General features: G+C 47.2%; 1 protein-coding gene across 4 annotated transcripts in view; it reads left to right on the top strand.

Moving 5' to 3' along the window:
- Window positions 1–21,752, top strand: part of AFTPH (aftiphilin) — an 826,627-nt gene that overhangs the window by 618,235 nt on the left and 186,640 nt on the right. For all 4 annotated transcript variants that reach the window (XM_069608171.1, XM_069608173.1, XM_069608170.1 and 1 more), the window contains one exon: window positions 7,261–7,377. In XM_069608171.1, coding sequence (XP_069464272.1) covers window positions 7,261–7,377 — 117 coding nt within the window. The remainder of the gene's footprint in view (window positions 1–7,260; window positions 7,378–21,752) is intronic.

Raw genomic sequence — 21,752 nt, 5'->3', positions numbered from 1 at the left:
CGACCAAGTAGCACACCACCCGGAGAATGTAGACCAGGCCCTCAAAGGTTACCAGTGTTGCAGGAATGCTTGGTGGGGCTTTGGAAGTTTTCAAGAGAGAAAGTTACTCAGTTGAGAAGAGCATCACAAATCCTCTTCATCAGCACAGTACTTCGCAGCGGGGTGAGCAAGGCCATCCAGAGCAATCTGCACAGCATCTGTCAGGAAAGTGAACCAGGGCTGCCAAAGGAAAGCATCAGAATCCTGCGGGCCTGGGACCCACACATACAGGCCAGTAAAACCAGGTGAAAGGAAGACCAGGGCAAGAGAAGCATTCCTCCTGGTGGAGTAGACCTGTGAGAATACAGTAGCAAGATAAGGGAGATAGTTTCTTGGTACACCAAAGCCAGAGGATGGGAGTGGTACAACCCCACCCACCCCACCCCCCTTCTCCCCTGGCATTGCAAACTGCCTCACAAGGGTAAGGGAGATATTCCCCCTGCTACAGTGAAACTGCAAGCCAAAAGAGACCAGAGGAAGGAAGACCTACACCCTGGCATTGTATACCATGAAGCAAAGCAGAAGAAGTCCCGGGGAAGGCTCTGTGAAAATACTGTGAAAAAGATACCTGCAGAAGTGAAGGCCTACTCCAGGAACCCAATAGTGATGAAAACTGTGGGCAATAAGGAATGATGTTTGAGTTGGAACTTTACCTTTTGAGTTTGGACTGAGCACCACAAGCTGGAACTTTTTTTTTTATCTTGTAAAGGATCTGAGACGTGGGGGAAGGGAGTCATTCGCTCAGGCGAAGTTCACACCTGCAATTGGAGCTAGAGTCCATTGTCCAGAAGAAGGGAGCCATTCTTCTGGACCAAGAAAATCCACTACCGCTTTAGTATTAGTTACAAGTGTGAGGGGGACAGAAGTTGGCATTTTGACACTCGATGGTGGACTGTTTTCATTTACTTGGACATTCGGACAGAATCCTTCGTAGAGGCAGGAAAACCCCTATTAGAGTTGGGGGACGAGGGGGCCGAGTTTTCCTCTTTATTTTGATTAAATAAGTTTATGCCAAGAAGCATGCCACCGGTTTCATTCTCCTCTTGCACCCTTACAACTGTCACAAGCTTAATAATTTGTGTATTATGATCACAAAAATGGAGTGTACCTTCTCCAGCATTGGATCTTTCATGGATTCACATGCTTAGAATATTCCCCGTCAGGCTGGGAATCCTCGGTAAATTATATAGATCTTTTCAATAGGAAAAATGTTGACACTTTTGTGTCCTATCTACGTCGTTTTGGGCCGCCTGCGCCAGTAGGACGTAGAGGTATAAGTAGCCCCGCCCCCGCAGCTCCCTCAGATTTCAACCGTCTTCCAAAGTAGTGGGATTACCTCAAGTATCTATTTTATTAGGTTGTGCGTTCTTCTTCTTCGACTATTTCTTTTTGAAGAATGTCTGGAAAGGCGTTATTTCGTCCGTGTGCTACATGCGGTCTTAAAGTATATGAAGGAGACGGGCATATGGACTGTATTTACTGCCTTCACCCTCATCATACGGCGGACACTTGTGAGATCTGTCGAGGCTTCTCACAAAAGACCCTAAAAGACCGCAACAGACGCCTGGCTACTTGGCTCAATGACGGAGTGGGTGCATACCCAGCATCGGAGGTAGGCACTACAGCCTCGAGATCTAAGTCTCCTGACCCCCCTCGTCGATCAGGGTCGGCGGAGCCTCCGGCGAAGAAATCGCGCTCATCTGAAAAACGCCCCTCGGAGAAACATCCTGCGAAGTCCTCCTCTTCACATAAGGCTTCGTCTTCCTCCTCATCTAAAAAGGAGAGAAAAGACTCATCAAAATCCTCCTCAGGAGACCGTCATAAGTCTACCTCGAGTCGAGAGTCCTCGTCCCACAAGTCCAAGGTCAAAAACGGCGGGAACGCCTCAAGGCCCTGCTCCACAGACTTCATCGACGACGATCCGGTCGTCGACGCCTGCTTTGTCTTCGGCGACGGCTCTTCCAACGGCTATTTCGTCGGGTCAAACAGCGCCTATGGAAAAGATGTCATCGTCGACAGTGGCCCCGTCGGTGGGATGGCAACCGGAGGTTTTTGATCCGATCCCGCCTGAGGCCTTGCTGCATCCAGAAGCTGCTTTCTCCATCTCGTCGGTGGAGGATGACCGTGATCCGGTCGCACATCCAACCGATCTGGGATTACAACCAACTGGTTCGGGGTCGCTCTTTAGTGGAAGTGCCATTCCAGTTACCTCTTCCTTACTGAATCCCCAGGCTGTTCTGTCCCTGGAGGTGTTGAACACATTACAGAAGCTGTTGGAGCGGTTGGACACTCGGTTACCTCAGCTTGTCCCAACAGTGTTACAGGCCTCGCTAGTCGACGAGCCAGGCCCGGCTCCTCGCCCTCCATCCAGAATTCCTACCGCTTACCCAGTTGAGGAAGATCGTTCTCGTCCACAGGAAGGAGAACTGTCAGAGTCGGAACGTGAAGGGTCGGGTTCAGACATCTCGTTATCCCCCTCAAGGGACCCTACATGGGACTCTGAAGCAGAGATGGAAACTCCGATGAGTCCGGCGCAGCCATCACCACCTGATGATGTGGGTGCTTTCCATGCCATGATGGGTAAGGCATGTGCGGAGTTTGGCCTAGTCCCAGAAGAAGAGAAAAAAGATTGTTTTCTGTTCGATCATATGGGCAAGAGAAAAAAGGCGATATTTGCTATCCCCATTTTAGACCATGTCTGGCAGGAGGGACTAAAAACCATGCGTTACCCTTTTTCAGAATCGGTAGTAAACGGTCGATTGGAAAAGAAATTCAAGGCTCCGGAATCGACTCCCAAGTGCTTGACGTCTCAACCTTCGCCGGAATCAGTGGTATCTGCCGCGGCAGCCAGAAAGGCAAAGTCGCAACACAAATGCACAACCCCGCCAGACAGCAAAGCCAGGAGACCAGATGCTTTTGGGAAGAAAGTGCTATCGTTTGGAGCGACTACAGTTAAAGCAGCCAACTCCCTGGCTATTATGGCCAGGTATGATAGGGAGATGTGGCATCGACTAGCTCCTATCTTGGACCATCTGCCAGAGGAACACAGGAAGTCTGCCATGCTACTCGTATGTGAGGAAGAAGAGGCCTCCAATCATTCCATTAACATTGCTGTCGACCTGGCCGAATCAGGCTTTAAGCAAATCAACAATGGCGTAGAGTTACGAAGGCAAGCCTGGCTTAAGTGCACGACGTTTAGACCGGAGGTAGAATATAAGGTAATGGGTATGCCGTGCGAAGGAGAACACCTGTTTGGGGAGAAAGTGGATGAAGCCTTAAAGGGCATGAAAGAAGATTCTGACACGGCTCGTTCCCTTGGAGCCCTCCAGAGTGGTAGGAATTTTCGTTCCTTTCGTCCCTTCAGAGGTGCATCAGGTAACTCCCGATTTGGATCATCTAGAGACCGAGGTTTCAGCAGACCCTCCTACTCTTCCCAAGGCTACAGACGTGCAGCCCAAGCTACTCGTAAAGGCAGAGATTACCAAACCTCCAGACAAGGCGCCTACTCCTCATCGACGAAGGATAAACGGGCCAAAAGCCAGCAATGACAACTTACAGAACGTCCTGGGGGGCAGAGTGTCTTGTCACGTCGACGAGTGGGCGCGCATAACAGACCAATGGGTTTTGGACACGATACATCTGGGCCATTCTCTACAGTTCAAGGGCAAGCCACCACGCATTCCACCGGTGTTCTCAACGCAGCCCCACCTTCAAATACTAATGCAAGAGGTGACGCTTATGCTGCAGAAAGGGGCTATAGAACTGGTCCCGGTGGCAGAAAGAGGACGGAGTGTACTCCTGTTACTTTGTCGTCAAGAAACCCAATGGAAAATGACGTCCCATTCTAGATCTACGAGCTCTCAACAAACTGCTCAAGAATCTAAAATTCAAGATGCTTACACTCCAAGAAGTGATCCGTTCGGTACAACCGGGAGATTATTTGTCGTCGCTAGACCTTCAGGGCGCATACTTCCATATCCCGATGCGTCGACGACACAAAAGATTTCTACGGTTCGTCGTCGGACGAACCCACTATCAGTTCAAGGTCCTCCCATTCGGACTGAAATAGTCTCCCAGGACGTTCACGAAATGTCTGACTCCAGTAGCAGCCTGGTTAAGGAAAGAAGGTCATCATGTGTACCCTTATCTGGACGATTGGCTAGTGAGGGGATTGTCTCCGGAAAGGGCACAGAAAAGTCTGAATGCCACGATGTGCCTCCTACAACGTTTGGGCTTCACAATAAACTTCAAAAAGTCCTCCTTATTGCCATCAAGGACCTTGGTCTTTCTGGGGGCGGAGTTCCAGACACAGTCAGGACTGGTAAAGCCATCCGTCGAAAGGGTTCTGAAACTGCAGCAAAAAGCATTGGATTGCAAAGTCAACACCAGAGTGACAGTGCGAAGGTACATGTCCCTACTGGGGACCATGTCGTCCTGCATAACCTTAATCAACAATTGTCGTCTCTTCATGAGACCGATTCAGGAATTCTTGGCGGATCGATGGGTACAGAGTCAAGGGCGTTGGTCAATTTATGCGACCATCAACAGCAAACTCGTGCAGGCGCTTCAATGGTGGAAGTTTCCATAAATCTGACATAAATCTGACAAAGGGAATGCCCATGCTAGAACCGGTGTTCCAGTTGACCGTGGTGACGGATGCTTCCCTAGCTGGATGGGGAGCTCATCTGGATTCCCTACAGGTTCAGGGGCGTTGGTCATCGGAGGAGTCCGACCTTCATATCAATGTGCTGGAATTAAGGGCGTTGCGTTGGGCCCTGAAATCCTTTCTTCCACGGACAGGGGAAGAAAGGGATCAGTTGTACGGATTATGACCGACAACACAACAACAATGTTTTATCTAAGGAAACAGGGAGGAACTCGCTCCAGAACTCTGTTGACCGAAGCCCAGGAGATCTGGCATCGGGCCCTTCAGCAGAAGATATATCTATTGGCGTTCCACTTGCCAGGAGTCAAAAACGTGCAAGCAGACTCTCTCAGCAGGGAGATGAATCGACTACACGAATGGGAACTGAACGACCAACAACTACACCGTGTCTTCGAGAAATGGGGTCGTCCGGCCCTCGATCTCTTTGCAACGAGAGACAACAAGAAATGCCCACAATACGCGAGCAGGTGGCCACAGCAAGACTCACTAGGGGAAGCGTTCTCTTTCCCGTGGACGGACAAGTTTCTGTATGCCTTTCCCCCGTTTCCGCTCATACGTCGGACGCTGCAATGGATCCACAGATATCCATGTCGGGTGATCCTGGTGGCCCCGTACTGGGCCAGACAAGTGTGGTTCTCCGATCTACTCCCATCTTTCAGCGGCAGAACCAATGAGGTTCCAGAAAATCCTGAAACTTCTGTCTCAGGAGAAAGGGGTTGTTTGGCATCACAACCCCGACAGCCTCAGTCTGACAGCCTGGCTCCTGATTTCTCCGAGTTTGGTACGTTAGAGATTCCAGCCGACTGTCGTCGCATTTTGCAACCGGCGAGGGCGCCGTCCACGAACGCTTCATATTCATACAAATGGAAGAGATTCTGCATATGGTGCGCAGGTCAACCAGGTCTGGTCCCGCTTGATATCACCGGAACAACTTCTACCATACTTGCTACTCCTAGCTCAAAAAGGCTTGTCTGTTTGATCCATAAAAGTGCATCTGGCTGCCATTTCGAGATTTACTCGGAAAAGACATTCAACTCCGTTATTTAGTGACCGGCTTATTAAACATTTCCTTAAAGGATTGTTCCGAACCTTTCCTCCCGCAAAAGTTTCCTCCAAGCTGGAGTCTTAACCTGGTTCTGGCAGCGCTGATGAAGCCCCCTTTTGAGGCGATGTCATCGTCATTGAAATTTTTGTCGTGGAAATTGGCTTTATTACTTCGGCTCGACGACTGTCAGAAATACAAGCTTTAGTGATCGATCCACCGTACTTGAGATTTTTCAGTAATAAAGTCGTGTTGGCTACTAATCATTTCATTCCTAAAGTACCTACCATGTTCCATAAGCACTCTTCTATAGTGCTGCTGACGTTTTTTCCAACACCTTCGTCGGTTGCGGAGAAGACTCTCCATACATTGGACGTGAAAAGAGCTTTAACATTTTACCTCCATCGCACTCAAAGCTTCAGAGACACGAGACAGCTATTTGTAGCTTATGGCCCTTCGGCTAAAGGTAAACCGATCTCAAAACAAGGACTAGCCCGATGGGTGTCTACTATTTCCGGCTTTTGAGTGACAAAAGGAAAACCGCTGGAGAATTGTCGAAGGGCCCATTCGACGAGATCCACTTCGTCGACGGCATTGTGGTCCGGAATTCCGCTAGGAGACATCTGTCAGACGGCTTCCTGGTCGGTACCACAGACGTTTACCCGGCATTATTGCCTCGAACAGCAACATGCTGAGGATACACTGATGGGTCGTGCAGTCCTACGGCACCTGTTTCAATAAGGTAAACCCCAATTAAGGGGTCGCATCCTTCGGCTAATGTACTTTGAAGTGTGATGTTTTCACTGTTAACATACTATAAGGTGATGTTTTGCCATGATAAATATGCATTATGGTTATGGTGATATTGGTTTGCATACACACCTCCAATGTTGGGGGATACTGCTATACAATCTATTCTAAGCATGTGAATCCATGAAAGATTCAATGCTGGAGAAGGGAGTAGTTTCTTACCTGTAACTCCATTTCACCAGCATTGGTATCTTTCATGGATTCACATGCGCCCGCCGGCCTCCCCTGGCATGCAAACCAGATGTCCCCCCATACTACTTTGGGGCTCGAAATCTGAGGGAGCCGCGGGGGGCGGGGCTACTTATACTTCTACGTCCTAGTGGCGCAGGCGGCCCAAAACGACATAGATAGGAACAAAAGTGTTGCAATTTTTCCTATGAAAAAGTCTATATAATTTACCAAGGATTCCCAGCCTGACGGGGAATATTCTAAGCATGTGAATCCATGAAAGATGCCAATGCTGGAGAAATGGAGTTACAGGTAAGAAACTATTCCCTTTCAAAACATTCCTGTGCACTTTGTAGCGGAAATATTGGGTAGCTTTCCATACTCTGAGTACCTATTTCTATCTGCCATATTTGTATTAACAGAACCAATTATTTTGGTTCCTTTATCTGCTACAGAAGTTTAAATATATGAATATCACCATATTGAAACGCTGTGGTCTTGTATAGTATTGCTTTATACTTTTCTTTTTCTTCAGGGCATGTTGGAGCCTACAAAAGAACCTTTAAAGCCAGTATCTGCTGCAGAGAAGATTACGTCAATTGGACATACTCCTCCTGTATCACCAGAAATAACTCCTCCTGATCAGTTGCAGGTGAATTTGATGCAGAAGGTTTATGAAAAGATGGTGATTTTTGAAGAAACAGATTTATCATTTTGATGTATAAAATCTCAGTGTATCATTCTGTTTGATCACATCATCAGGAAAGTATCTTGTAGGATTTTAGTTTTTTGTTCTACTTTAAGGTGTTGGAAGCAATCGTTGTTCTTTAGCCCTTTATTGTCATCTGTTATAAAGAAAGTCAGGACAGTCTTTGAGCTTTTGTAGTTACCAGGTGTACTGTATTAAAATGAGTTGGGCTATGTTTTCTGTCCTAAACAATGCTTTCTGAGGTTTCTTTCCCACTGTTCTAATTCTGTGAGGCGGGAATGGCAGGAAACAAGAAGCTGACACTGATGAACAGCTGAGGGGCGCAGAGGGTTTTGCTTGTGTCGGAGCGGGGAAGGGTGCTGGGGTGGTACAACATGCCAGATTCGGAAAGGTACCTCCCTCGGGAAGGAGCACTGGCTTATACTGTTAGGTTGTCGGGGAACCCAGGCTTAATTTCATTGGCTGACGCCTTCTCCCTGGTTGCTAAAACTAGATTTGTATCCATGAAAATATAATCTTGTTGCACAGAATTCCATTCTTTTCATCCTTATGCTAGTTAATCATACCATCCCAAATTCAGAGCTTTGAGATGCATGTACCTAGTTTGAAAATTCTGGAATTAAATTACCATTATTTTGTCTGGGCCACTGAGTAGGCATCCTCTCCATTGTAAACCTCTACACAAATTATTGCTTGCTTATTCTTGCAAATGAATATCAGCAACCCCCCATTCAGCTGTGTAAAATATGCCAGAGTCAGTATGTCAGGAAGATTCTGAAAGAAAGAAATCTAGAATCTGCCACTTGGAAAGCTAAGTATACATAGAAGTTGTGAATTATTGCCACCTTTTTAACATATATAATTTGTTTACTACAGGATACTGTTGGGTTAGGAAGTTTTAGTGAAATGCAGCTTTAGTCATTTTGATATGTTGATTAATGATGCAAGGTAGTCTGTCAGGATATTGTGAACTCATGTGTAGATTTAGAATTTGTGGTTAGTGTATTAGTGTTGGGTATTTTTTCAGTGGTGTTTCCCCCAACACATGTGCAACTTCAGGAATAAGGATACTCGGGCCATTATATTGTGGGTGTGCCTGGGTTCATATTGTGGCACTCACTGGATTTCAGGTCATATCGACCGGGCAGCCCTTTGTAATTGTATGCACTGTAGGATTCCTTGAAAATGTTAAGTTCCGAGACTTTGATATCTCTGAGTGACTGGTGTGCAGATACTTGGCCCAGCTCAGCCATTTGTGGCATGTGTCCAGTTCCTTGTGCTGGTCTGCTGCGGTCTCTAGTGGGGATTGTTGCACATAGTCCGGCAGCCCCTGTAAACTCTATGAATGGCCTCTACTATTTGCTGTGGCACTAGAACCCTTCGCAAATATTTTTAGAAGGCAATTTAAAACGGATGGCATTGTGGTAGAGTGATATACACACTTTGTATCCCTGTATGCGGATGATGTACAACTATATGTACGGGAACCACACCTGCACATGCTAAACATCCCTGGAAACCTTGGGAGGCTGTCAAAGTTCTGGATTAATAACGCGAAGTCGACTGTCTTCCCGCTAACAAACCACACAACACTGGATGAACTGGTGGGAAACTGACTCCTTTTGATACCTAAGGATACACATCCACCACACAAAGCCAGATAAATTCCAGTACAATACAGGAAGTACACTCGCTGACATGGAGGATACTCTGATCTTCTGGAGGAGGCTTCCTCTATCATTGATTGGGGGGAGTGCGATATGCGATAGATGGTGATCCTACCTAGGTTTTTGGACTGATTTTGCGATCATTCCACGCATGATTAAAACAACTTTCTTTAAGCTCTTGGATAATAAACTGTCAGTTTTGGTGAACGGGAGGAAGGCGCCGGGTAGCACTGCATACATTATGTCCGACATACCAGGAGGGGAGTGCTTGCTCTCCCCGATTTTAAAGTCTACTTTCTAGCATCCCAGATTCAACATGCAATTAGGTGGGAGTACGTGTAACATGGAAAAAATGGGACCTTAATCTGGGGGTCATTGGTACAGTTAGGGGTTCGAGTTGCTGTGGAGACACATGAGGACATAGTGCATGTAGTGCAGCTGGTGTTGAAGTGCGTCTGTACTAAGCTTCATTTGAAGGGGGTACAGCCCATGCATTCCCATAAGGGCAGACTAAAAACTGGAGACAATAGTCAGGGATTTAGGAGATGACAATGTGCCAGGGCTGGCTATTCCTTGCTAGGGGATCTATTTGATGGTGGGCAGATGCTGTCTTTTACCAAATGAGCTGAAAAATTCCTCCAAGTGCCGACAGGACAATTCCCTAATGTCGACAGGGTGTTCAAGTCCTTAAGGCTTAAGTGGGAATCTGTAAGAGAGCAGGCCCAAGTGACACCATTACTGCACACCATATTGGGCATGGGGAGGGAGAGACCTTTAATATCTGGGCACTACAGGATAGCAAGACCCTAACCCAACTAAAGGTGAAGGCGAAATGGGAGAAGGGTGATTATAGGCAAGCCGCTGGAAGGGGGGGGGGGATTGTCCAAGATTTGCTTGCAAGTTAACAAAGTATCAAGGAGCGCCAGGTTTAAACCAATATAAATCAATGCCCTACATCTAGTCTATCTTACCCCTCACAAATGACATGCAATAAGCCAGAGTAATTCCCACAGATGCCCAAAATATCAGCAAGAGTCATTGGGTTTCTGGTATATGTTTTGTGAGTGCTCCGTGCTCAGACGGTTCTGGCAATGGGTAATCAAGAAGGTTAACCTTGTGAGGGAACGGTTTGAATGTACCCCTAAAATGTCTTTTGTCAGGAATGTTTCCAGGAGGGAAAAAGAAGAAACGGAAAAAAGAAATAGTCTGCGTGATGGTGCTACTAGCAACAAGGCTGATGGCAATATCCTGGAAATGTTCAAAGGGACTTGTACTTGAACAATGGCTGAATGATGTACAGAGATAGGTAACCACTGTTGAAACAGTTTTTGCAGAATAAAAGGCGGGAGAAGGGCAGCGAGATAGAAATGGATTGGGGAATGCTACTAAATTAATTTGAGTCCTTTCCAAACTACAAGCCGCCATGAATCTGAACTAATACACTTCAATGCTGCATGATATGCGTGGGGAGAATATTATTTTCGGTGGCGACTTCAATTGTGTCCTTGATTGCAAAGTAGACCGTTCACATCTTGCAGATATACTTGTTTGGGGGCAAGTAGGGAGTTTTGGAATTCTCTACAAGGGTTTGATTTGGTGGTTATTTGACGCATCCTGGGGAGAGGGAATACTCGTTTTATTGTCCGGTGCATGACTTGTATTGAAGGTTTGACTATTTCTTGATTTCTGGTAGGCTTATTGAAAAGACTGCTATTGTTAATATAAGGAGCGTGGGCTGTCTAATCATTCCATGATTGATTTGGGGTTGGCCTTAGTGGACACAAGATCTACTTTTTTTAGATGGCGCCTAAAGATATTCGTATTGGAGGATCGTCTAGTTCTTGAGTATTTAGTGAACTTTATTACTTTATTTTAGGAGAATAGAGGTTCGGCTGATGCTTTGATGGTTTGGGACAGCTTTAAGGCAACGATTCGTGGGGAGCTGATCAATTGGACGTCACGTTCTAGAAAGTCTGGGTTGGATGACTTGAAGCGTTTGAAAGGGAAACTTGGGGGTTTGCAACAACTATGTGTTGACGAGTGTGGATGACAAAGTGAAGATGGACAGGGCTGAAGGAGGCTTTGAAATGAAAGTTGATATACCGGCAGAGATGGGGTTGTTCTTTATGAAACCGAAATATTGGGAACATGGGGCTAGGGCTGGTAGGCTTCTGGCTAATAAATTGAAGGTGTGGTGCAAAGATCGTATGTTCAGAGGGTTGAGACTGAGCTTGGCGTAGCTGTGGTGAAAAAGGTAGATGTTTGTGAATGTTTTCAGTTTTTTATGAGTCTTTGTATACTGAGGATTTGGTTCCGTCTAGATCTGACCTGGATGATATTTTGGATAACATTGATATTCCTAACCTGTCTGCGGATGGTTACAGTTGCTCTGGATGCTCAGGTTAGTGTGGCAGAAGTTTTAGTGGCCATAGAACAACTTAACTTAATACTGGTAAATCTCCGGGATCAGATGGTTTGCCTGTGGAATTTTGTAGGTCCTTTAGTTCTCGACTGGCACTGTTCCTCTGTGAGCTATATAATGGCTTTCTGTTGGGTGGAGTATTTGAGATTCCCTGATAGTGAAGTAGAAAATACTTATTTGGATGCCCAAAAAGCTTTTGCTCGAATTAATTGGATGTTCTTGGATTGTACATTGCATAAAATGGAGTTTGGTGCAAGTTTTTTGAGAGCGGTCGGTGCCTTGCATTAGTCTATTATGGCAAGGATTTGGGTGAATGGCGAACGTTCGTCCCCTTTTCTTTTATCTAGGGGTACTAGGCAGAGGTGTCAGCTGTCGCCTTTTATTTTCAAGCTGCCTTTGGAGCCTTCAGCAGCTTATGTTAGGCAGGAGCGGGGGTGTTCAGGGCTTACGGGTAGGGGAATAGGGAGATTAAGGTTCTATATTATGCAGACAATATGACTGTGATCCTAACTAACCCAAATAGAAGTGGGGTATTGTTAAAAAGTATGGATGTAGATCGTCTATCGAGTCATAAGTTAAAGTGGGAGAAATCTGTGGCTTTTCCTCTTCATGCGTCCATTCCTTGAGGGGCCTTAGTGTTGTGGAATTGTCAATGGACGGATTCAAGTGTTAAATACTTTGGGAGTCTATCTTCTTCGGGATCCGAGGAGGATTGTTGAATTTAATGTAAATAAAGTTGAATTTAATGTAAATAAATTGATTGAGGCACTCCTGTTTGATGTTAAGTAGGGTCAGCTGACTTTGAATCTTCAGGCTAAAGTCAACGCCATTAAGATGGTATTTTTGCCTAAGGTATTCCATCATTCAGTTCCTCCTGTTGACATTTTCGAAGAAGTTACTTTGGCGGATTGATAAGGTTTTTCAGGGATTTTTGTGGGGACAGGGCAATAGACCTAGAATTCCGCAATACATTCTAGTGCGCAGTGTACGGGAGGGTGATTTTGGATACCCTGTTCTTGAAAACTATGATAGGGGTTTTTTGTTGAAGTCTGCTCACTTCTTTGCTGAAAGGGGTGCTTCTTCGACACTTCGGATGATTATAGAGAGGGATAGGATTTCACAATATGCTTTGGGAAATGTATATTCCATGGGAAAGATGCCCAGTTTAGCTACTAAATTGCCCTCCATTGTTGCTGCCAGGACTGCACTTGCGTCATGGATTGTTAGTAATGGTCAGAATTTATGGATGCATTATAGGACTTCGCTGTGGCATAACCCTGGTTTGCAAATCGGAAATAAGACCTTGTGTTGACGCAGTTGGATTACGAAGGGGATTCTGAAGGTTGGTGATATTTGGAGTGATGTGCGAATGGTATCTTTGCTTCTTAGTTGTAATTTTGGTCTAGAGAGGAGAGAATTCAGGATGTATGCAGACTTGTAGGCTCTTTTGTCAGACGGGTGATGGATGCTCCCATGAGGACTAAACCGGCGGCTTATTTGTTTGATTCCCCGCTTCGTATAGTTTTCCACCTTCTTTAAGATGATGCCTATGAAGGTTTCAGATTGAGACATGCTTGGGCTGATGAGTTAGGATAGGATATCTCTGCCAAGGAGTGGGATTGTATTTTGAGGGTGGGTGCCAAGTCAAAGTTGGACTTGTATTTTTGTGATTTGCTCATCAGAGAATACTGGGTCGCCTGTACTGGACTTCTGTACAGATGCATGGGTTAGGTATGTTGAATGACTAGTCTTGTTGGGGTTCTGGTCCGAGAAGAGGTATGTTGTTGCACACGTGGGATTGTAAAGGGCTATTGACCTTTGGACGGAATTGTCACAGTTTGGGTGTTTTTATTTATTTTTCCACTTATAAAGCATACTAAGCCCATGGGCATTAAGGCGCTTTTACATAAGCCAGTTGCACATGTGAGAAGCATAGAGGTCAAATAAACATGGTGTTAATTTAGGAATTGACTAACATTCGTGTTGACATTCGTGTTGCAAGGGAAGGAACAATGTTAGTCGGAGTCGGGTGAACAGCAGAGGTTTTAGTGCTTTCCTGAAGGTCAAGTAAAACTGTTCAGCCTGGAGAGTGGGCGGGGTGGGAGTCGTTTCCACTACTTGGCAGCAAATGTTGGGAATCTAGATCCTGCTGCTTTTTTGTAGTTTTGAGTGTGATGTTTCCGAGGTCACCTTTATCGTGGTCCCGCTTTTGACTAATTGGAGATGTAGTGTAGAGAAGCCCCTCAACAGTCGCACCAGAAAAAATTCAACCCACTAGGGAAATACACCCAGCACACCTCTTGGAAGGAGAACAAGGTTTATTTCCACAAAAGTAAAGATGCTGCAGGAAAGAGCTCTGCTGCCACGGAACGTTCTGGCAAAATCGGCACGTACAACACATTGAAATGGCACACTTTGTCATTGATGTAAGTTACACATCCGAATGGCTGGTTGGTTTGACCCTATACAATAGGCTACCTGCTCCATAGGGGATGCCGGGCCATTGGTCCCAGCCCCTTCTGTCCATCTTTTTCCACGTGGGCTTCTCCTCGAACCTCATCGGGCACGAAACTGCAGTAAATGGCTCATTGTGCGGAAAAAAACAATGCATTCTCCATCTCTAACCTAATGTGCACCTGGTACTGCAGAAAATGGCTAAGAGGATACTTCGAGGTCACTAACTCACAAACCCCAGCTCGATTCCAGACACGTCAGCGCCCTTCCAAAGCTCCCTCCCCGCACCTCGCATCACAAATCACGTGACCCAATGGTGAAGGCGCTGATCCTTCTTTCTGATCTTTTCTGATCGGTTGTGGGTCTAAAAGCTTCATGGTCGTGGTCTGGCTGATACCTTGGAATGCAGGGGTTTTGGGACGGGGCATTTGGGCGCTGTAACTTAGCGATGGGACTGGTGGAGGTTGGAGGCTAGTGCCCTCCTTGTGGGATCTATTTTCACGGGGAGCTCTGAGCCCCCTCATGGCCTTGCAGAGCGCATTCCTCCTAGGCTACAAACTGGCAACATAAGACAATGAAAGGTTTATGAATCTCTGCAGCTCTGGTCTTTCTCATCCATACACATGATGCAACCTATTCCCGCAGGCATTTTCTATGTTCGTGTCCTGGGCCTGCAATGATGGCTCCATCACAGATTTAGGTCTTGGATTTCAATATGGCTGCTATTTGTCTAAAATGGCGTTTGATTCCCAGTGTATTCTGAACCCAAAGCATGCACTGACCTACCCACATTGTGACACCCCTTCCCTGTGTGCCCTTTCTGAGCCCCTAAAATACACTCCCAGGCCTCTGCCTCGTCCGAAACCGCTTGGGGGCCTGGAACGATCGTCCCCGCTTGCCAACAGTAGTGTGGCTCTTAATTTTGGTTGCTGGATAGATAAGGTTTTGGCAGAGGCAAAGCAAATTTTGAGAGTGCGGAAGATGAGGAAACTGCTGATGGCGGAGGGCTGGTTGTCTGATTTACAGACTTTGTCCAGTTATGAGAAATATGATGCAAAAAACAGAATCGGGTGGATCTTTGTTTGGAAATGTGGGGGCCTTTTAACAAGCTACATGGCTGGGGGGAAGGGGGTTTGCAATGGTTGGTGGGGTATGGGTGAGAATTTATTTTGGGTATGTGTGTGAGAATGGTGGGTGTGTGTATGCTTGAGGTATGTCTTACTGTCTTTGTGTTTTTTTTCATTTGTGTTCATTTTGCATTGGGTTAATTGTATATAGATATTTCCTGATTAATCGTATTGCGGTAAGGTTTTTTGTTTCCTGCATTAGTTATTTCTGTCATGGATATTGCTTTACTTTCTATGGCATTACTTGTTGCTTTTGTTCCTATGTTTGGAATGTGTTTTTGAAAATGTATAAATAAAGTTTTTAAACCAAATCAGTGCTGTCACAGTACTAAGACCTAGTCATCTGAGCAATAAAAAACACTACTTGACCAACTTAAATCGCCAACAAACACTTTAGAAGATCTTTTCAAGGTCCAAGACCTTCAAGGATACAATCCCTCTTCTGTCCTAATATAACCTTATAATGAGCTATGCTGCAACCTATCAGCCTTTTTCTCCATGCAGAATTCAGCAGTAGGCAGCAGATCACATTTACCACCATCGCACATGCCTCCCTCTATTGCCGTTATTAAGTTCAATACAAAACGGTTCTGCAGTGTCAGAAGTCTGATTGCACGCATCTCTGGACTGTCCCTTGATTTTGGGATGTGGTGTTGCTCCCCCTCAAATGTCAGTCATGGTTTGCGAGGTCTTAATCAGTTCACGTTTCGAGGGGATTGGGTCCTCCGATGTATTCCAAATCTATGACCGTAATCACCACAGCTGTGCTGCAGTGATTACTGTCAGATATGGAATACGTCGTCGGACCATCCCATCGAAAGAACGTTACCAGGTAAGAGAGTAACTTGTTCTTCTGTCAAAACGGTGGCTGGATGTACTGTTTTGCACCGAACTATATGAATGTGTGGTCTGGACAGCATGATCTCGTACAGGAATGAACACTGTAGGGTCGGTGTATATTTGGATCGTTCCAGGATGGCAAATACAGCATGCTCCACATACGATGTCACAAAGCGCCCCTTAACAATTGTGGAGCTTTTTTCAATTGCAAATGCGGCAGCAGCAAGTGTCTGTCTTGCATGGGAACTGGCCTGGCATAACTGAGTCTAACACTCCGCCTTAGTAGGCCAATTGCTTGTGGCCCATTGTGCTCTTCTGCGTGAGTACAGCAGTAATCAGTTGAAAAAATGTAATTGTTTATTTATAGCGCGCTTAATACCCAGAGGTTTCTAAGCGCGGACCCGGGGATCAAAACAGTGTTGCTCCGCGTCATCTTGCTTCCAAGGCACGCATGTTGCCTGCGAGCTATCCTCCCGGAATGAGAAAACAGATAAAACTCTTGCTTGTAGTCAGGGGTGGCGAATAATGGGGCAGTGGATATGACTTCTTTGAGGTCATTAAGACTAGTGAGCATGTCCTCCTTCCATGCAATCTTGTGGTCATTCATTTGAGCCTTCTTAAGGCCCTGCAACAGGGGCCTGGTATAAGACATGTAGTCTAAGATCCTGGCTCTGCAGTAATTGCATAACCCTAGAAATGTTTGCATTTCCTTGACAGTCGTAGGATGGGGGGCACTGCGCCCAGAAGCGGTGTGGTCGGGTATAATTTTCTTTCCATGTACAGATATCGGTTGGCCCAAATAGAGCACTTCTTGGAGACCGCATTGCGGCTTCGCCTTGTCTACCTTGTACCACTTGTACGCTAGTAGCGGAAAAAGGGTGACCAAGCCTTTCCTGCACTGTTGCTCATTGTTACTGCAAACTAGCAGATCTACATACTGAATGATGGCACTGGGCACCTGAATGTTCCCTAAGTCAGCATGTAGTATTCTGTGAAGATACTTGGGGAGTTCCAGTACTCCTGGAGAAGTCTTGTGTGCTCTACGCACATTCCCCCATACGTAAACATGGTGAGGTACTGCGAGTCGGGATGCAAGGGTATGGAAAAGAAAGCATTCTTGAGATCCACCACAGTGAAGTGGTGGGTCACCTCTTTGGGGATGCTGCACAGATTTATTGCAGGGTTTGGAACTACAGGAAATTCTGCCTGCACAATGTCATTCAAAGGGCAGAGATCTTCAACTCTCTCCTTTTGCCTTTTTTATCAGATAGCCATGTTGCATGGGCAGGTGGAAGGTACAATGATTCCCTGCTTTACCAGTGCAAGAATGGTGTCTCGTGTTCCTTCCTCTGCTTCTTTGGAGAGCGGATACAGTTTTGCTTGAGGAAATACCGCCCCTGGAGTGAGTGATTCGAACTGAAGCCACTCTCTGTAAGAGCCCTGCATCGTGAGCATTAGTTGTCCATAATCTCTCTGGTACTTGGTCTAAGTCTGTTTCAGTGAAGGGGGGCAGGGCAACAAGGGCTATCGAGGAACCTAGGGATATTGCACCATAATGTCACAGAGGACACAATTTCTCCATTGTCAACCCGATCTTTAAACAATTCTGCATCAGTACGCCATTTGCAACCATCAGGGTCCACCCCTACCACAACAGTCCTTTTGGCTGGCACCACTAGACCCTGTAAATCTAGGGACAGTATTGTTCCAGCCACAAGCTCCAGGGTCACCACAGGTCGAAAGATGAAGTCAGATGTCACACGCCAATACACCTTACCAATCTGGGGCACTGTGTCGAGGAACCATGATTCCATACACACAAATTTCTGGGTTCATGGGGATGCTGCGAACCACCACGTCTGCACCTTTGGCCTGTATTATGACCATCGCCCTCAAGGCGCTCATGCCTGGGGTGGCGCATACCACCCCCTGATCTGTGAAGGAAATGGTTAGGTTCAGTTTGCTCAACAAATCATGCCCTAAATAATTTATTGGGGAGGATTCTGAGTACAATAAGGGTGCACGCACCACTTTTCCTCCTAGTTTGATAGCTACCTCTTCTGTGTAGGGAACCGTGGTGACATCCCCAGAGAAGCCTTGCAAGTAGAACGTTTCACCTGATAGTGTGAGGGTTCCCTCACTGATGCATGATTTGTTGGCACCCGTGTTGCCCATGAAGATGAATTGCATTTTACCTATCTTAGCGCCCATCAAGGGTTCCTTGTCAGGGTGGCTAGTCCTGGACAGGACTGGGCACGCGAGAGCTTTCTGTGGGCTCTCCTAATCAGGATATGTATTGGTGCCTGGGAACCTGAATGGGTTGCTCCCCCCCCTTTCCCCCTGATAAGGCGCTACTGTTCCGTTTGGCACTGCATTAGTTGTGGACATTTGACCTCGGTACAGGGGGTTCTGCTGAGCCACTTGTTTGGCATTATGCAGGTTCTGTGCCTGCACGTGTGGGGGCCTCAGTGGTAATTGGGTAGAAGCCTGATGAGGTATAGAGGTGTCCATCCGGGGTGGGAAGGAATAGGACTGTGGCGGTGCATGGCAAGGGTGGTTGTATGGGTTGTATCCCACTCCCCTTCCTACTTGGGCATTCTCTTGCAAAATTTCACACAACTCCAACATTGAAGGTCCCATACCGCCTCAGGGTCCCATTCCACTGAAGCGCCCCCTGCTCCCTCTTCTTGAAACCCTCTGCTTCCCCGTTGCGGACCTCCATGTTGCCATTCAGGATACTGAGACTGAGGTCCGTCCCCACTTCCCCTTTCCTCCACCTGGCCAAACTGCTGCTATTCTCACATCCGTGGTTGCTGCATCCTGCTGCGCCTAATCTGTCTATGCGTTTGCCATTACCACTCTTTGAATTGCTATTTTAGCACATATTTTAAGCAACAGTTTGCTTCCTCAGCCTGCAGTCTCTGAGCCGTTTCCTTTTCTCGTTCTTTAATACTGTTACAAGGGTGTATAATTGTCTGAATTTTGCCCCCCAAAACCCCCTTCGCCCACTGTCGTCTTGAGCACTTTCTGAACTTCCTTCGCCAATCCCCTCTTAATAACAAAATAGAAAAGAGGAACTGATCGTTCTCCAGCATTAGATCTTTCATGGATTCACATGCTGTGAATGTTCCCCATTGTCGGGCTGGGAAACCTCAGTAACTTTAGTATAGTAGTTTTCCTATGGAAAAAACTTTGAGTGTCCTATCAACGTCATTCTGGGTGCCTTAGGCCGCACCAATGGGGCATTGAGAGTATAGCTCTGCCCCCATGGCTTGCCCTCAGATTTCAACCGTCTTCCAATCTGTTGTGATTACCTCAGCTTTCAGTCTTTTTCCAAGAAAGGTGGTTTTCTAGGTAGCGTTGTCATCTTTGGGTCCGAGGAAGTTTTTATTCAGGCTGTGTGTGGCGTCAAGAATGTGTACGATGGGACGGGCATTCAGAGTGCTGCCTGTACTGCTTTCATCCCAATCACTAGTCCTGCCACTAAAACATCTGTCAGGAGTTCTCCCAAAAAACTCTCAAGGACAAACACGTGGTTGGTTTTCTGGTTGAACGAGGGTGCCTATCTGGCTTCAGAGGTCAGCTCTTCCCACGGGGGCAGGACTTCCACTCCCTTGGCCAAGAGGTCGCCATTGCGCCAGAGGGCTAGGTCAGAGGAACCACTGCCTAAGGAACAGCTCACAGGTGACCCCAGGCCTTCATCTGCTTTGGAAGCCATGAAGTGTTCTGCTGCACCGGCTTTGTCGAATGTTGAGGGGTCACATATTCCCCCCTCTCAGTGCTCATCTGCATCACACTCCGAAAAATCGAAGGAGAGGGGTCACACCAGCAGAAATCTGCGGATCCAGCCCGCAAGGCTTCATCATCTGAGAAGGAGAAATCAAGGCCTTATTCTTCCTCCTTGTCAACAGAGGTCTTTGGAAAAGGACAAGCAGCACTCGTGAACTTCCCACAGGTCGTCTTCGGGCCATGAGTCATCGAAGCACAGGTCCAGGTTGTCATCCAAGCGGCCGCCTTCTCCATCTACGGTGATGTCGGGGTTGCAGACCGCGTTGACGACTCACCCCTCGTCAACTGCTATGCCGATGACTGGTTAATCAACGACTCTACCAGCGTCGACAGCCCTGCCATCCACTGTCCCGTCGACTACCATGCTGTTGACAACTGCTCCGTCGACTACCACTTCATCGACGACTGCTCCATTGTTGATGGCGAAGACTTAAGGCCCTGACGACGCAGACGTCCAATTATGCTGCGTGAGGACATACTCCAGCATGACATCACCTCTGACTTTGGGGCTCCAGTCTATGACAAGCGTGCAGCTTTGGAATCGGATCCCGAAGAAGGGGGTTCAGATCAACCTTTCCTGGATCCATCTGTTTTGTGCCTCCAGCCTTCACTTCCGTCCATGTCAGCGGGTCTGGGCTCTGTGCGCCTCAGTATCCACTCATCAGCCCACACTCATTGCTCTCAATGCAAGTGCTCACTACTTTGCAAGCTCTCCTAGGGCAATTGGACGCCAGGCTCCCAGTCGTTAGTCCTGGTAGTGCTAAGCCTGCCTGCCGCGCCTCCTCAGAAGGATGCCTCTGATGCCTTCTGCAACCAAGGGCCTTGCCGCAGGATGTCATCCTCGCCTAGACCTCCATCTTCCCCTAGAATATTTACTCCTCCCCGAAGGGATCAGGAGGAAGCGGAACTTGATGATTCTGAGCAAGCCATTGCTCCTCAGGACACTCTCCAAGGTTCCTTCTCCCAGAAGGGCAGACACCTGGGATACAGACATGGACCAGGATGCTCAGAGTAGTCGGGTCCAACCATCTTCACCGGATGACATTGGTGCCTTCGATCCCATGATGGGTAAAGCCTGTCACGAATTTGGTCTCATCCCGCAGGAGGAAAAGGACTGTTTCCTGTTTGACGACATGGGGAAAAGGAAAAAGGCGTTTTTCTCAATCCCTATAGTGGATCATGTATGGCAGGAGGGGCTTCGTTCGATGAGGCACCCGTTTACAGGGCCGCTTGGAAAGGAAGTTCAAGGCTCCTGAATCCACTCCGAGGTGCCGTACGTCGCAGCCTATCCCATACTCGGTTGTTTCTACAGTGGCTAGTAGAAAGGCTTGCACCCAGCACAAGTGCACCACTCCTCCCGATAATGATAACTGTAAGCTGGATGCTTTCGATAAGAAGGTCCTCCCTGTCGGAGCCACTACAGTAAAGGCTGCCAAATCGTTGTCCATCGCAAGGTACAACCGTGAGATGTGGCACCGCCTGGCACCACTGCTAGACCACCTGCCCGAGCAGCAGAGGAAAGAAACTATGCTGTTGGTGCGAGAGGGGGAGGAGGCATCGAACCATAGTATAAACATTGCTGTCGACCTGGCGGAGACTGATTTCAAACAGATTAATAATGGGTTGGTTCTCTTCGCTGCACCAATTTCCGGCAGGAGGTTCAACACAAGGTTGTGGACATGCCTTGTGTGGGGGAACATCTATTCGGGGAGATGATCAACAATGCTTTGAAATGAAAATGGACTCTGATACAGTGCGGTCCCATACAGCCCTGCAGGGCAGAAGATCTTTTTGCCCCTTTTACTCCTTTTGTTGCGTTGCTGGAAACTTAAGGTTTTCGGGTTCTCGAGACAAGGGATACGGTAGAACCATCTACTACTCCCAAGGGTACAGGCTTTCCTTCCAGGCCGCCCAATGGAGCAAGTAGTACCAAGGCCAGAGGAAAAGGGGATCCTCCTCCTTCACAAAGAGGCCGTCCATGAACACCTCAACAATGACCGTCAGATGGGCAGTCAGCTG

This window comes from Ambystoma mexicanum, chromosome 4q (assembly GCF_040938575.1).
Source record: "Ambystoma mexicanum isolate Mex_15411 chromosome 4q, UKY_AmexF1_1, whole genome shotgun sequence".
Lineage (NCBI taxonomy): Eukaryota > Metazoa > Chordata > Amphibia > Caudata > Ambystomatidae > Ambystoma > Ambystoma mexicanum.
This window is presented reverse-complemented; position numbering and strand designations above follow the sequence as displayed.